At 40.4% G+C, this 16,222-nt stretch overlaps 1 protein-coding gene and 1 long non-coding RNA gene across 27 annotated transcripts in view; both read right to left on the reverse strand.

The window, feature by feature from the left end:
- SPIRE1 (spire type actin nucleation factor 1) overlaps window positions 1-16,222 on the reverse strand; it is a 196,402-nt gene that overhangs the window by 157,994 nt on the left and 22,186 nt on the right. For all 26 annotated transcript variants that reach the window (XR_013408406.1, XR_013408405.1, XR_013408408.1 and 23 more), the window contains one exon: window positions 12,268-12,302. Coding sequence is in view for 10 of the 26 variants with exons in the window: in XM_077975376.1 (XP_077831502.1) it covers window positions 12,268-12,302 (35 nt within the window). In the remaining 16 variants the exon portion in view is untranslated. The remainder of the gene's footprint in view (window positions 1-12,267; window positions 12,303-16,222) is intronic.
- On the reverse strand, window positions 3,306-11,950 carry LOC144336560 (uncharacterized). The gene is made up of 2 exons (XR_013408446.1): window positions 11,839-11,950; window positions 3,306-5,849 (listed from the first exon to the last, which is right to left on the reverse strand). It is a non-coding gene; the product is annotated as an uncharacterized LOC144336560 (long non-coding RNA).

A 16,222-nucleotide genomic window follows, 5' to 3' on the forward strand; every position in this document is an offset into this window, starting at 1 on the left:
CTGACCGCGTGATCCACCCGCCTCAGCCTCCCAAAGTGCTGGGATTACAGGAGTGAGCCACCACGCCCGGCCCTGAGCTATGTCCAGTCTTTAACATGACCTGTAATACTTGGCACCACCTGTGTTTCCTACATTTTCTTTAACTACATTATCCCTCCTTCTCTATGCTTCAGACATCCTTGTGTTCTGTCAGTTTCAAAAACAGCTAGCTCTTTCAGAATCTTCACTATGGTGTCCTTCTTCCTGGAAAGTTCCACTGGATTAACCTAAAACCTTTCCCTCAGCCTGGCTAACTCCTTCAAGCTAAGTCTGTCTTTTAATGCAAAGATGCACGTGACCCTAAGAGTGGCACACAACAGATGCTCAATTAATGTGTCAATATTGTTGTGTACCTAAGGGAAGAGATGTCGAGACAAATAGTCTAAACAGCCACTATCACTAGGTAGTAGTGTATGAAGTGATTTTTTACTTTCTTCTTTCACCCTTCATGATGTTTTAATTTTCACAACAAAATATACATCATTTCTTTTTTTTTTTTTTTTTTCCTGAGACGGAGTCTCGCTCTGCCGCCCAGGCTGGAGTGCAGTAGCATGATCTCGGCTCACTGCAAGCTTGGCCTCCCGGGTTCACGCCATTCTCCTGCCTCAGCCTCCCGAGTAGCTGGGACTACAGGTGCCTGCCACGTCGCCCGGCTAATTTTTTGTATTTTTAGTAGAGATGGAGTTTCACCATGTTAACCAGGATGGTCTCAATCTCCTGACCTTGAGATCCGCCCACCTCGGCCTCCCAGAGTGCTGGGATTACAGGTGTGAGCCACCGCGCCTGGCCAACATCATTTCTACAAATGCTACAAATGAATAAATGTATTTTGAAAAACTAAATAAAAATCTAGCCCCTTCCCACACAGATCCTGTCAGCATTGTATTATGTGTGCTAAAAAATACTGGTTTTCTTTTATTTAAAACATTTTAATTTTTCATTAAGACAGACTGATATGACCCCGATAAGGCAAATTGTTTTGTTTTTTGAGAGAGTTTCACTCTTGTCACCCAGGCTGGAGTGCAATGGCATGATCTCAGCTCACTGCAAATTCCACCTCCCAGATTCAATTGATTCTCCTGTCTCAGCCTCCCAGGTAGCTGGGATTACAGGCACCTGCCACCATGCTTGGCTAATTTTTTGTACTTTTAGTAGCGACAGGGTTTCACCATATTGGCCAGGCTGGTCTCGAACTCCTGACCTCAAGTGATCCGCCTACAACCCAGAAAGGTCATTTTAGTAATAAATGCTGTCTGGGTGGGGGTGGGGGAAGGATGACTGAATTTCAAATATGCTAAGTGACTGTCATAATGTCCTCATCTATGTCTGATACATGAAATCTAAGTGGCGATTATCTATTTATCACACTATAATTATCCCTCTTCCAAAACATCTACTAAAATTGACACTCGGAAGCGGCAACTCATGTACAGACACAATTTCCTCTGAGGACGTACAAACTGACTTCCACACTGTGTAGCGGCCCTGGGAATTCAGGTGTGTTTGGGGTCTTTAATCTAAAAAGACAGAAAGTAGAATGCAAGCATTCCTAAACATTCCTCTTAGCCTGCTGACCACCGAGAAAATGATGTTGTTACCAGCAGTTACTGGAGTTTATTCTCCCAGTCCTCTTGGACAATACATTTCATCATTTTAATTTCTTGTCATGCAATTCCATTTACAAACCCATAAAGTGTAAGATTAGGCAAAGCCATCTGTTAAAAGAGTAGACTCAATAATAATTGCCTTGTTGTTTCTACAAGATTATTCTAAGATTTAATTAGTTTGGTATCAAATATTTCTCAGACACATAAAACAGCCTCATTTATGAAGCTAAAGTTGTGTATGTATGCAAATATTTTCATGTATGCACAAATACTACTCTCTTCTTTCAGGTGAGACTTTTTAGCAACTTTTGAAATCAACTGGACCCACTGTCAATTAAAAGCAGCAATACAGGGTGGGGCACGGTGGCTCATGCCTATAAGCCCAGCACTTTGGGAGGCCAAGGTGGGCGGATCACCTGAAGTCAGGAGTTCGAGACCAGCCTGGCCAACACAATGAAACCCTGTCTCTACTAAAAATACAAAAATTAGCTGGGCGTGGTGGCAGTTGCCTGTAATCCCAGCTACTCAGGAGAATCACTTGAACCCAGGAGGCAGAAGTTACAGTGAGCTGAGCTCACACCACTGCACTCCAGCACTCCAGTCTGGACAACAGAGCAAGACTCCCTTCCCCACAACCCCCTCACCGCCCCCCAAAAAAGAGGCAGTACACATCTAATTGTCACCCAAATGAGCCAGAGGGTGGAATCAATTACAGGTACTGTGCTGATTTAGCTAAAGACAAAAAAGACATTTTAAAATGTCACACTCAGTAAAAAGCAGCAAACCCCATGTACAGCCTTCCGTAGTTTATTTTAGGATGCTCAGAACACACTAAAAATTGGTATAGCCCTGTTTGGGTCAAAACCTGTACATAACCAGAATGAAGTCCAAGATACTAACTATGATGCATTTCTTGGCTCATCTCAAGATCTCTGGGTCCCCTAAAGCAGATTTGACTTCCCAGGAGGTTCAACTACATAGAACAATTCTTGAATCATTTTGAGTAATTTAGAATCAGACTACTTCACAAGTTCCTACAGTACAGACCCTGTCCTCACCTAAGAGGTTGAAGGTTCGTGGACTGCGTTTACACTTCTGCCCAGGTTACATCTAACAGGACTATATCCGTTGGCTACAAAATGCCAAGAACTGTAGTAGTTGCAGTTAAGAGGCATATAAGGAGATACAAAGGCATCTCATGATTCCAAATGAGGCACTAAATTAACCATCAGCATTACGTAGATACTTTACATTGCAGATATAGGCTGAATAAAGGAAAGACAAATAAATGAAAAGTAAAGAGATAAGTGGTTCTGCAACTTTCTGGCTATGTCGGCTTGGGCAAATTACTAACCTCTCTATACTTAGCTCTCATCCCTAAAATGCAAATAACAGGATCTACTTCATACATTTGTTGTGATGATTAATTAATGTCTATAACAGTACTTAGCATATAGTAAGCTGTAAATTTTTTTTTTTTTTTTTTTTGCCCAGAGAATAATCATTTTTAATTTAGAAAGATTGTAACAGGTCTGATCTCTTTTGTTCTTTACATAAATAAAACAAAATATTTTGACTGAGTAATTAATACCTCTTAATTCAAACTAAACATTCTTTTGCTTCAGAGGTGGACAGAGGAACACTCTTCTAATTGAAAAATTTCTTTTTTTAAAAATTATACTTTAAGTTCTAGGGTACATATGCACAATGTGCAGGTTTGTTACATATGTATACATGTGCCATGTTGGTTTGCTGCACCCATTAATTCATCATTTACATTAGGTATTTCTCCTAATGCTATCCCTCCCCCAGACCCCCACCCCCTGACAGGCTCCAGTGTGTGATGTTCCCCGCCCTGTGTCCAAGTGAGCTCAGTGTTCAATTCCCACCTATGAGTGAGAACATGCGGTGTTCGGTTTTCCGTCCTTGCAATAGTTTGCTCAGAATGATGGTTTCCAGCTTCATCCATGTCCCTGCAAAGGACATGAACTCATCCTTTTATATGGCTGCATAGTATTCCATGGTGTGTATGTGCCACATTTTCTTAATCCAGTCTATCATTAATGGACATTTGGGTTGGTTCCAAGTCTGCTATTGTGAAGAGTGCCACAGTAAACATGTGTGCATGTGTCTTTATAGTAGCATGATTTATAATCCTTTGGGTATAGTATATATCCAGTAATGGGATCACTGGGTCAAAGGGTATTTCTAGTTCTAGATGCTTGAGGAATCGCCACACTGTCTTCCACAATGGTTGAACTAATTTACACTCCCACCAACAGTGTAAAAGCGTTCCTATTTCTCCACATCCTCTCCAGCATCTGTTGTTTCCTGAATTTTTAATGATCGCCATTCTAACTGGCATGAGATGCTATCTCATAGTGGTTTTGATTTGCATTTCTCTGATGATCAGTGACGATGAGCATTTTCTAATGTGTCTGTTGGCTGCATAAATGTCTTCTTTTGAGAAGTGTCTGTTCATATCCTTTGCCCACTTTTTGATGGGGTTGCTTTTTTCTTGTAAATTTGTTTGAGTTCTTTGTAGGTTCTGGATATTAGCCCTTTGTCAGATGGGTAGATTGCAAAAATCTTCTCTCATTCTGTAAGTTGCCTGCTCACTCTGACGGTAGTTTCTTTCGCCGTGCAGAAACTCTTTGGTTTAATTAGATCCCATTTGTCTATTTTGGCTTTTGTTGCCATGGCCTTTGGTGTTTGAGTCATGAAGTCCTTGCCCATGCCTATGTCCTGAATAGTATTGCCTAGGTTTTCTTTGAGGGTTTTTATAGCTTTAGGTCTAACATTTTAGTCTTTAATCCCTTTTGAATTAATTTTTGTATAAAGTATAAGCAAGAGATCTAGTTTCAGCTTTCTACACATGGCTAGCCAGTTTTCCCAGCACCATTTATTAAATAGGGAATCCTTTCCCCATTTCTTGTTTTTGTCAGGTTTGTCAAAGATCAGATGGTTGTAGATGTGTGGTGTTATTTCTGAAGCCTCTGTTCTGTTCCATTGGTCCATATCTCTGTTTTGGTAGCAGTACCATGCTGTTTTGGTTCCTGTAGCCTTGTAGTACAGTTTGAAGTCAGGTAGTGTGATGCCTCCAGTTTTGTTCTGTTTGCTTAGGATTGTCTTGGCGATGCAGTCTCTTTTTTGGTTCCATATGAACTTTAAAGTAGTTTTTTCCAATTCTGTGAAGACAGTCATTGGTGAAGACAGTCATGGAATTCAAATAGGTAGCTTGAGATGGCATTGAATCTATAAATTACCTTGGGCAGTATGGGCATTTTCATGATACTGATTCTTCCTATCCATAAGCATGGAATGTTCTTACATTTGTTTGTGTCCTCTTTTATTTCGTTGAGCAATGGTTTGTAGTTCTCCTTGAAGAGGTCCTTTACATCCCTTGTAAGTTGGATTCCTAGGTATTTTATTCTCTTTGTAGCAATTATGAATGGGAGTTCACTCATGATTTGGCTCTATGTTTGTCTGTTATTGGTGTATAGGAATGAGTAAGCTGTAAAATATTTCTTAAAGATGCATGTGGGAATGAAATACAGAATAGGTACTTACGCCTAGTACATAGGAACTTTATTTCTAAGATGTGAACATGAGTCTTTTTAATCATTTCCCTTACTAAAGTTTAAATGATTCTATGGTACAATTTTTACAAACCAGTTCTATCAAGATTAAAGTAATGATAAAAGTTCATTTAACTTTATATAATACTTTAACCTATTCCACTTAAAATACAGTTAATCCCCCAAGGGAACAGGATTGTTCCAGTTATTCATTTAACCTTTCCTGCTAAAGGGAAAGGACCTCTGAGTGCTACATAATTACTGGTAATTAATAGGAGACAAGAATGTGATGAAATTTGGAAAGCTGAAAAAAAACTAATGTAAAAGCCTCAATTAAAATACATGGAAATTCAAATCAGTTTTGTTTTAGTATTTTCAAATATTTAGCAATTTTCTTCAAAAGTAAGAGTATAATCCACAAAACTACTTAAACAATGGCAGTAGGAAAAATTTGTAAAACTGGAATAAAAGTTACCCTTAAATCTGGGTCTGAACTGCTTCCTTTATAGGCAAGTGCCCACGAGTAAACGTTAGTCATTCAAGAGTTTATAAATTAGTAGTCTGAGCTGTGAGCCACTACCAGGAAGGGAGAAATATGGGTCACACGCTGTTTAAATTACACGTCCTTCTCAAAGCTGTAAGGACAACATACAGATCAGTGGCTGCCAGGGGCTGGGAGGAGGGCAGGGCTAACTGCAAAGTGGCATGGGGACAAAGGGGGTGACAAAACTTGATTGTAGGGATAGTTAACAACAAAATACGCTTGTCAAAACTCAAAGAATTAAATAAAAAGGTAAGTTTTACTGTATGTAAATTACACCTTCAAAAAACAGAAAAAGTTATAGGGAAAAATTAAATTGCCTATTAAAGTAAAAAAAATTGCATGCCATTTAAAACAAACCATATGAAAGATTTCCCTTAATGAGTTCAAATGCTGGAAAATACTTAGCATAATCAAGTATATTAAAACATTTTCCAAACAGTAAGAAATAAGAAATAATGTTAAGAAACATTAGCTTGAGGTAAAAGATCACATAAAAGTTAATCAAATACCTATATATTATTTCACTGCTTTCTCAGAACTCAGAATTTTTAATTTTTATGAATATAGTAAAAGTGCTAAAAAAGAGTTATAAGTAAAACTACAAAATAATTCATAACATGATTTTTATGTACTACAAAAACTATTAAAAAACAGTTGAACAACTGATGTTCTCTATTTCAATTATATGAATTGATGAGGGTCCTAAAACCCCAGAGAGACAAAGGGATTTTGTTTTCCCTGGGCGTCTGTAAGCCTTGCTTAAGAAGGACTTCCTTCTTGCTCCCAGGAAACCTTACACTTCCCAACCAGGAATGACACATAATATGCTGCACATATAAAGCTAGGCTTGATGCTAAACAAACTGTAAATAATTTTTGTGGCAGGCACAGTGGCTCATGCCTGTAATCCCAGCACTTTGGAGGCTGAGGTAGGCAGATCACCTGAAGTCCTGAGTTCGAGACCAGACTGGCCAACACGGCAAAACTCCATCTCTACTAAAAATACAAAAATTAGCCAGGTGTGGTGGCGCATGCCTGTAATCCCGGCTACTCAGGAGGCTGAGGCAGGAGAACCGCTTGAACCTGGGAGGCAGAGGTTGCAGTGAGCTGAGATTGTGCCACTGCACTCCAGCCTGAGCAAGAGCGAGACTCTGTCTCAAAAAATAATAATAATTTTTGCAACTATCCACCCTCAATGGAGAATCTGAGGCAGAGAAGGAAAGGGAGGCCCCATGAGCTGAGCCTGGGCACAAGGGCCACCTAACAAGGCCTCTCTGAATTCAGAAAGGCTGAACAGGCTGCCCCAGAATGGCAGCCAGCCTCATCCTTCAGGCAGCTTATGCTAGCAAGAGTTCGGTGAGGGGTTTACAGAGGACATGGTAGAAGTAAAAAAACAATTTGCTTGGCTCAATAGAAAAACAACTTAAGAGCCAAGAGAGGCTCTAGCAGTCAGTCCCCTTTGTGACCCAGTGTAACCTCAGTCTCAGAAATGAGCCTGCCTTCTTGCTGACAAAAAGAGGCTGAAACCCATATGGCAAGGATGGCTGAGCTTCCTGCTGCCTACCCCAGGACTCTAGCTTCCTCCCACCTCCTGATTCTGTTTCTCAGGAAGAAGTACCTCTGCCATCTGTGCTCCTATACCACAGCTCTCAAACCTTTAAATTTTGGTTTTAGAACCTCTCTACACACTAAAAAATTAGAGGAGCCCAAAGAGCTTTTTTTTTAATGTGGGCTACAATCTATCAATATTTACTGTATTAGAAATTAAAACCAAAACATGTTTAAATTATGTATTAATTAATTTAAGCCCATTAAATGTTAATAACATTTCATGGAGGAAAAAAAAACTACAACAAAAAATCAGAGGCCGGGCGTGGTGGCTCACGCCTGTAATCCCAGCACTTTGGGAGGCTGAGGTGTGCAGATCACGAGGTCAGGAGATCGAGATCATCCTGGAGATCGAGATCATCCTGGCGAACATGGTGAAACCCTGTCTCTACTAAAAACACAAAAAAATTAGCCGGGCGTGGTGGCGGGCACCTGTAGTCCCAGCTTCTCAGGAGGCTGAGGCAGGAGAATGGCGTGAACCCGGGAGGCAGCGGAGCTTGCAGTGAGCAGAGATCGCGCCACTGCACTCCAACCTGGGCGACAGAACGAGACTCTATCTCAAAAAAAAAAATTAGAAGGGTGGAATTTTTTACATTTTACAAAACCTTTTAATGTCAGGCTCAATGAAAGACGGCCAGAGTGGCTGCGCAAAGTGTCTCACATATATAATCCCAACATTTTGGGAGGCCAAGGCATGAGGATTGCTTGAGCTCAGGAGTTGGAGACCAGCCTGGGTAACATAGCAAAACCCAATCTCTACAAAAAACAAAAATAATAATTAAAAAACAGGCCAGGCACAGTGGCTTACGCCTATAATCCCAACACTTTGGGAGGCCGAGGCAGGCAGATCACAAGGTCAGGGGTTCAAAATCAGCCTGGCCAGCATGGTGAAACCCTGTCTCTACTAAAAATACAAAAATTAGCCAGGCATCATGGCACATGCCTGTAGTCAGTCCCAGCTACTCGGGAGGCTGAGGTAGGAGAATCACTTGAACCCGGGAGGCGGAGGTTGTAGTGAGCTGAGATCGCGCCACTGCACTCCAGTCTGGGCGACAGAGCGAGACTCTGTCTCAAAAAATAAAGTAAAAAATAAAAAACCAGTCAGGCATGGTGACATGCAGCTGTAGTCCCACCTACTCAGATGGCTGAGGTGGGAGGATGACTTGAGCCCAAGAAGTTGAGGCTACAGTGAGCCGTTATCATGGCGCTGCACTCCAGCCTGGGTGACAGAGCAAGACCCTGTCTCCAAAAAAAAAAAAAAAAAAATGCTAGATCTCATTGGCTTCTGCAGTCATTCTGACAGTCTTCCTCACGCAGTCATATGGCCTCCAAAAACTCCATGATACAGTCTTAAGAGAATGAAAGCATAAAGGCAAATGATATCTTAGTAGTACTATGAAAACTGTTTTGACCTTGCAGATCCCCTGAGAGGGTCTCAGAGAACACAGAGCCCTAGACCAGTCTTGGTTCTGAGCAGCACTACTCCAGACAACCATCGTCTCCCACGGGTTCCTGGGTCTGCTTCATTAGATAACCACTCTTGAACCTGGTTCACGCTCTCCAGGCTCCCTCACACCACCACCGCCAAATGGACCATTGTCTCTAACCTAAAACACAACAGAAAACTTCTTCCTTATGCTGTTTTCTTCCTTCTCTCATGTCACCAAACTTCTAAAAAAAAAAAGTAGTTCCCACTGCCTCTACCACCTCACCACTCTGTTTTTTGTTATCTTAATTACCAAAGTAATGCACAAATACTCTTATTTTCTTTTTAAATCAAACAATATGGATAAATGACCATCCACAATCCCAATCTCCTCCCCACTGGTAACCACTGTTATCCCTAGAAAATACCCTGAACCTGTTTTTCTGAATTAAATCAATATCAGATTGAAATTTTTGTTTCCTTGTGTTTTGTCCTCTTCAAATAATATTATTATTTTTTTTAATTCTGAAAGAGTTCTAGGCCGGGCACGGTGGCTCAAGCCTGTAATCCCAGCACTTTGGGAGGCCGAGACGGGTGGATCATGAGGTCAGGAGATCGAGACCATCCTGGTGAACACAGTGAAACCCCGTCTCTAATAAAAAATACAAAAAAAACTAGCGGGGCGAGGTGGCGGGCACCTGTAGTCCCAGCTACTTGGGAGGCTGAGGCAGGAGAATGGCGTGAACCCGTGAGGCGGAGCTTGCAGTGAGCTGAGATCCGGCCACTGCACTCCAGCCTAGGCGACAGAGTGAGACTTCCTCTCAAAAAAAAAAAAAAAAAAAAAAACAATTCTGAAAGAGTTCTATTTAGTTAGATTCCAATTCTTTTGGTGACCTTTGTTATGGATCAAATTATAAGGGCTGTCAATTAGGAGATAAAATGAATGAATGCTTCTTTACAAAGTGAGTACTAAACTAATGTTAAGATCATGTGGATTTTATGACAATATAATAAAATAATAATGAGATAACTGTGCCTTCTATGTAAAATTTTCATATTTCATTACTTAAACACAGAAGAATGCTGACTATATTTGTATCATCTTAATTCACAATAGTGTCTTTAAGGTTTATGAAACATTTTAATATATAGTATCTCTTTAAAAATTTCATAAGCTATGAGGTTAATACAAATTACCTTTAACTTTTTTTTTTTTTTTTCTGAGACGGAGTCTCGCTCTGTCACCTAGGCTGGAGTGCAGTGGCGCAATCTGGACTCACTGCAAGCTCCGCCTCCCGGGTTTACACCATTCTCCTGCCTCAGCCTAACGAGTAGCTGGGAGTACAGGTGCCTGCCACCACCCCCGGCTAATTTTTTTTTTTTTGTATTTTTAGTAGAGACGGAGTTTCACCATGCTAGCCAGGATGGTCTCTATCTCCCGACCTCGTGCTCCGCCCATCTTGGCCTCCCAAAGTGCTGGGATTACAGGCGTGAGCCACCGCGCCTGGCCACCATTAACATTTTATAGATAAGAAAGACAAAGTTCTGGAAGAAAAAATTACTTACTCAAAATTGCATAGCTAGAAAAATACATACCCCAAAACCACAAAACTTATCTCTTCTGACTCAAATCAAATCCCACCCCTTTGTGTCATGTTGAATAGTATATCAAAAAGTCTACCAATATAAAAATATTAAGTTCTTGCCTTTTTAGATCTAATTTGGAAAAAATTGTCCCTCCTTTCAAAGTTGAATAGAAAATGCAAAAATGGGCTGGGCGCAGTGGCTCACGCCTGTAATGGTGGATCACCTGAGACCAGGAGTCTGAGACCAGCCTGGACAACATGGTGAAACCCCGTCTCCACTAAAAATACAAAAACTAGCCGGGATGGTGGCATGCACCTATAGTCCCAGCTACTCAGGAGGCTAAAGCAGGAGAATCACTTGAACCTGGGAGGTGGAGGTTGCAGTGAGCCAAGATTGTGCCACTGCACTCCAGCCTGGGACACAGAGCAAGGCTCGGTCTCAAAAAAAAAAAGAAAATACATAAATTAATGCAAAAAGGGATAAATTATTTTTGTTTCTCTATTATACCATATAATCCCTTGGGAAGCCTACATTTCATTTAAAACAACAGTTAAAACTTACTAAAACTTACATCAATATGCAGATGCATTAAAAAATTTGAAATACAACTTCTTAAATCCTTTATTTGGGCACTGCCACTAACAGAACATTCATCTAAGGATGATGAAACTGCTACTGAAAAGACCACCACACATATATGCTGACCTGGTATTTCAGTATTATGCTTGAAATCCCTACAACAAACACATAGAAACCCCTTAAATTTCACAATCAGAAATTTGAATGAAATTAAATTATTAAAAAATAATAAACCTACGTGTATAAATAACAAAGCACCAAATTTATTATTAATCATACTAAAACACTGTTTCCAAGTCCCTATTTTTTCTTTTTTTTGAGACGGAGTCTCACGCTGTCGCCCAGGCTGGAGTGCAGTGGCGCGATCTCGGCTCACTGCAAGCTCCGCCTCCTGGGTTCCCGCCATTCTCCTGCCTCAGCCTCCTGAGTAGCTGGGACTACAGGCGCCCGCCACCGCGCCCGGCTAATTTTTTGTATTTTTAGTAGAGACGGGGTTTCACTGTGGTCTCGATCTCCTGACCTTGTGATCCGCCCGCCTCGGCCTCCCAAAGTGCTGGGATTACAGGCTTGAGCCACCGCGCCCGGCCCCAAGTCCCTATTTTTTCTTAAATTAAAGCAGCTCCAATGGAGTCTAACACATTTAAATGCTGTATTTATTATACGACACACTGCACTGAATTATGAAAAAAAAACCTGAAATTACTAAGGGCTCTGGTTCTTAGCTAACTCAATTCTGCAAATAATAATACAGTTAAATTTTAAAACGATAATTAAGCTATTCTTTATAACACAACCTGATGTTATAAAAATATGGACAAGGCAACTAATTTTTCTTCACATTTTACTCTTCCTAAACCCAGAAAATACACACCTGTTCTCAAAACATCTTATCAGGTCTGGGTGCGGTGACTCACGCCTGTAATCCCACCACTTTGGGAGGCTGAGGCGGGTGGATCACTGGAGGTCAGGAGTTCGAGACCAGCCTGGCCAACATGGTAAAACCCCATCTCTACTAAAAATACAAAAATTAGCTGGGCGTGGTGGTGGGCACCTCTAATCCCAGCTACTCAGAAGGTTGAGGTGGGAGAATCGCTTGAACCCAGGAGGTGAAGGTTACAGTGAGCCAAGATCGCACCATTGCACAATCTTGGGCGACAAGAGCAAAACTCCATCTCAAAAAAAAAAAAAAGAAATCTTATCAGAAGACCAAGAACCTATAGTGAGACAGTTCAGTACTCAAGTTAGTCTAAACAGGATTGCAAAGTTGCTTTACTAAGAAATACTTGAGTATTTCACTTACCTCTGTTTCTGTACATTGTGAATATCCCAATTTACCTGTAATAAAAATGAAAAGGATTACTTTCAAAGGATTTCAGCTTTTTTCAAATCATTGACAAAAATATTTGAGCTTCTCTTGCTATGGTTTTATTATGTCTCTGAGACTATCTATGCAAATGAAAGATGCTAGAATGACCAAATATCCCTGAAGGTCCTAGTTAGAGATTTAAGTTTAAATAGGCCCATTAAAAAATAACAAAGAAAAAAGTGAGAAAAAATGGTTAATTGTAATAGAATCTAAAATATATACACATATTTAATACAGATATATAAATAAATGAAATAAAAACATTTGAAAGTCTTGCTTTCTTTTAAGAAACACCTTAAAATACTTTAAAGGTATTTTACGCATGCCTTAGGAAATCTTACGAGACTCCCAGGCTTTTCTCCAAATACATTTCCAGTTTAAAGATACAGTGATCATTTCCATGAAAGGAATAATGTTTACACTCATATTTTCTTTAATATATGACTGTTTTTCTTTAATACATGATTAGGCAAAACCATACAATTAATTTAGTGATTTTTCCAACAGAGGTTCACCTACAGAATAATGAGAACTGAACAATATTTGGCTGCACCAACATTAGTATTTTTCTCTATCACTGACACATAATACCAAAGAACATGAACAATTAATATATTTCTGTCAATGTCGCTGACTAAAACATACTTTTTAAACAAAAACAGCTATTTTAAAGATCACTTATTAAATAGTTTTACCAAAAAGAACGAATAACACAATTATACTGGGTACTAGAAAACTGCCTTTTTTTTTTTTTTTTTTTTTTGAGATGGAGTCTCACTCTTGTCACCCAGGCTGGAGCGTAGTGGCGTGATTTTGGCTCACTGCAACCTCCCACTCCCGGGTTCAAGCAATTCTCCCACCTCGGCCTCCTGAGTAGCTGGGACTACAGGCAACCGCCACCATGCCCTGCTAATTTTTGTATTTTTAGTAGAGATGGGGTTTCGCCATGTTGGCCAGGCTGGTCTCGAACTCCTGACCTCAAGTGATCCGCTTGCCTCAGCCTCCCAAAGGGCTGGGATTACAGGTGTGAGTCACCATGCCCAGTCAGTATTAGAAAATTTAATTTCCTCAGAATACACTTAGATTTCACTGACCTAAATTCAAATATGCATTTAGCTCTATACCTTTCCCTCCACCCAACACTATCCTCCCACTTCTTCCTCTCCCCAGCGTTTACCCTCACACCTAGCCCACAGTGGTTATTCTATCAGCCTTGTTATATTTTTAGTGCTTAACTAGAATTTGAACACCTTAGAATCTATTATGACATCACAAAAGAAAAATCACAAACAATAGCTTTTGTATGCCTCCCAATTCTTAAAATAAAAAATAAAATTGAAACCACAATTTATTTGAAATGAGTTGGTTGGAAAAACCAAAAATGAAAAAATAAAAGAAGACAAACCACAACTCCTTATCTCTTAATGATCCTAATGAGAAACACTGGCTGAAATTGAGACCAGAAAATAAGGGGCCTAAGGTTCTATGAATTAAATTAAAAATTATATATAAGCAACAAAGACTACGTGAACATATATATAAAATGAGCTTACTATCTAAGGGTTTACATAATAGGGTTTGATAAGTATAAGACTGTTATTGTACATATATTTATTTATTGTTATGTAAAACTCTATATTCAATAGTGATTTATAACATATATTTTATTTATTTATACATATGATTGTTCAGACCATTAATGCTTTTGGTAGTTAAGTAGACTTAACTCCCATAAAATTGGTAATTAATTTTACTCAACAAAGTACTACTGGACAGAAACAGCTCAAGGAAGGGTAAAGACTGTCTTTCAGCAAACATTTACTGAGCGCCTACTCTGCATAGGGGGGAAGAGAGGGAGGGAGGAAGAGAGGAGCACTCAGGCAAACTGGAACAGAGAGTAGCCTCTTCAAGAGTATATGAGTTGGCCGAGTGTGGTGGCTCCTGCCTGCAATCCCAGCACTTTAGGAGGCCGAGGCGAGCGGATCATGAGGTCAGGAGATCAAGACCACCCTGGCTAATATGGTGAGACCCCATCTCTATTAAAAATACAAAAAATTAGCCGGACGTGGTGGCGGGCGCCTATAGTCCCAGCTACTCGGGAGGCTGAGGCAGGAGAATGGCATGAACCCGGGAGGCGAAGCTTGCAGTGAGCTGAGATCGCGCCACTGTACTCCAGCCTGGGAGACAGAGCGAGACTCCGTCTCAAAAAAAAAAAAAAAAAAAAAAAAAAGGAGAAGATGAGTTTACATCTTCAGTAGTATATATTCTGAAGATAAAGAGAATTACAGAGAAATCTAAAATTTTTCATAGTTCGTTTCTTGTTCATAGTATAAAATTCTGAAACTATTTTAATGTATTGCAGCAATGAGCACATGAGTAAATACACTGATATTGCTGGGAGTCATGACTTACACTATGGGAGAAGGAATACACAAACCTAACGTGAGAAGAAGAAAAGGAGCTCTGTGGTGGCAAACTGTAACTAGAGATATTACACAACTTCAAAACATTTCCTAGCTCTGCCCATCAAAAGTGGGAGAAGCCCATGGGGCACGCCAAGCCCATTCCCCCTCAACAGAATCAGGATTCCTTGGGAAACTGGCTGACTTCAGGACTGGGACAGGGAAATTACAAGACAAGCCTGGAACATCTTTTTGTACCAGAAAACAATGAAATGCTTAAAAAGAATGATAGAGGAGTGTCAAAGGGGCACAAGAGTCTATAAAATAAGATTGTTTTCAATGACCTGCATTATAAAACTGAAAATGCTGTAAAAGTGCTAAACATTTTTGTGAGAATGCAACAGCTCTTGGTCATTCAGTTTGAACTGGTGAGTAACTCACGGTAATATGAAAAGGCTGTAAGAACAAAGTATTTGACCACCTACACAGCTCTGCCATCCAAATTCCTGCTCAAAAGCTAACCTAGGAATCCAAAACTCCCAATCACATGACATCAGAGCTTAAAGGAATCTTGGAAATGATCTTGCACAATCCATTCATTTTATAGGTTAGTAATCTGGTCAGGTGTGGCATCTTGTGCCTATAATCCTAGCACTTTGAGAGGCTGAGGTGGGAGGACTATTTGAGCTCAGGAGTTTGAGACCAGCCTGGGTAACATAGTGAGACCCAGTTTCTACCAAAAATTAAAAATTAGCCAGGCATGTTGGCACAAGCCTGTAGTCACAGCTACTTAGGAAGCTGAGGAAGGAGGATCACTTGAGCCCAGGAGGTCCAGGCTGCAGTGAGCTGTGATAGTGCCACGGCACTCCAGAATGGGTGACAGAACAAGGCCTTGCCTCAGAAACCATTAATTAATTAATTAAAAACAGATGAGTAATCTGAGAGCTCAAGGAGTCAAATGACTTGCACATGACAGGGAGTTGGTGACAGAGTGAAGAGCACACTCTAAGGCTTCTGATTCCTCCTCATGTACATTGGTGTGGTTTTCTTATTCTAATCCTCTTGATATGGTTTGGTTCTATGTCCCCACCCAAATCTCATGTTCAATTGTAATTCTCAATGTTGGAGGTGGGGCCTGGTGGTAATTGATTAGATTATGAGGATGGTTTCTAACGATGTAGCACCATCCCCCTAGTGCTGTCCTGGGATAGTGAGTTATCATGAGATCTGGTTGTTTCAAAGTCTGTAGCACCTCCTCTTTCCCTCTCTCTCTTCCTCCTGCTCCAGCCATCCAGGACGTGCTGGCTTCCCCTTCGCCTTCTGCCATGATTGTAAGTTTTCTGAGGCCTCCTCAGCCATGCTTCCTGTACAGCCTGCAGAACAGTGAGCCAATTAAACTTCTTTATAAATTATCCAGTCTCAGGTAGTTCTTTATAGCAATGTAAGAATGGACTAATACATCTCCATTCCCACTTCCAGTGGCTGTT

Source organism: Macaca mulatta, chromosome 18, assembly GCF_049350105.2.
Source record: "Macaca mulatta isolate MMU2019108-1 chromosome 18, T2T-MMU8v2.0, whole genome shotgun sequence".
NCBI lineage: Eukaryota > Metazoa > Chordata > Mammalia > Primates > Cercopithecidae > Macaca > Macaca mulatta.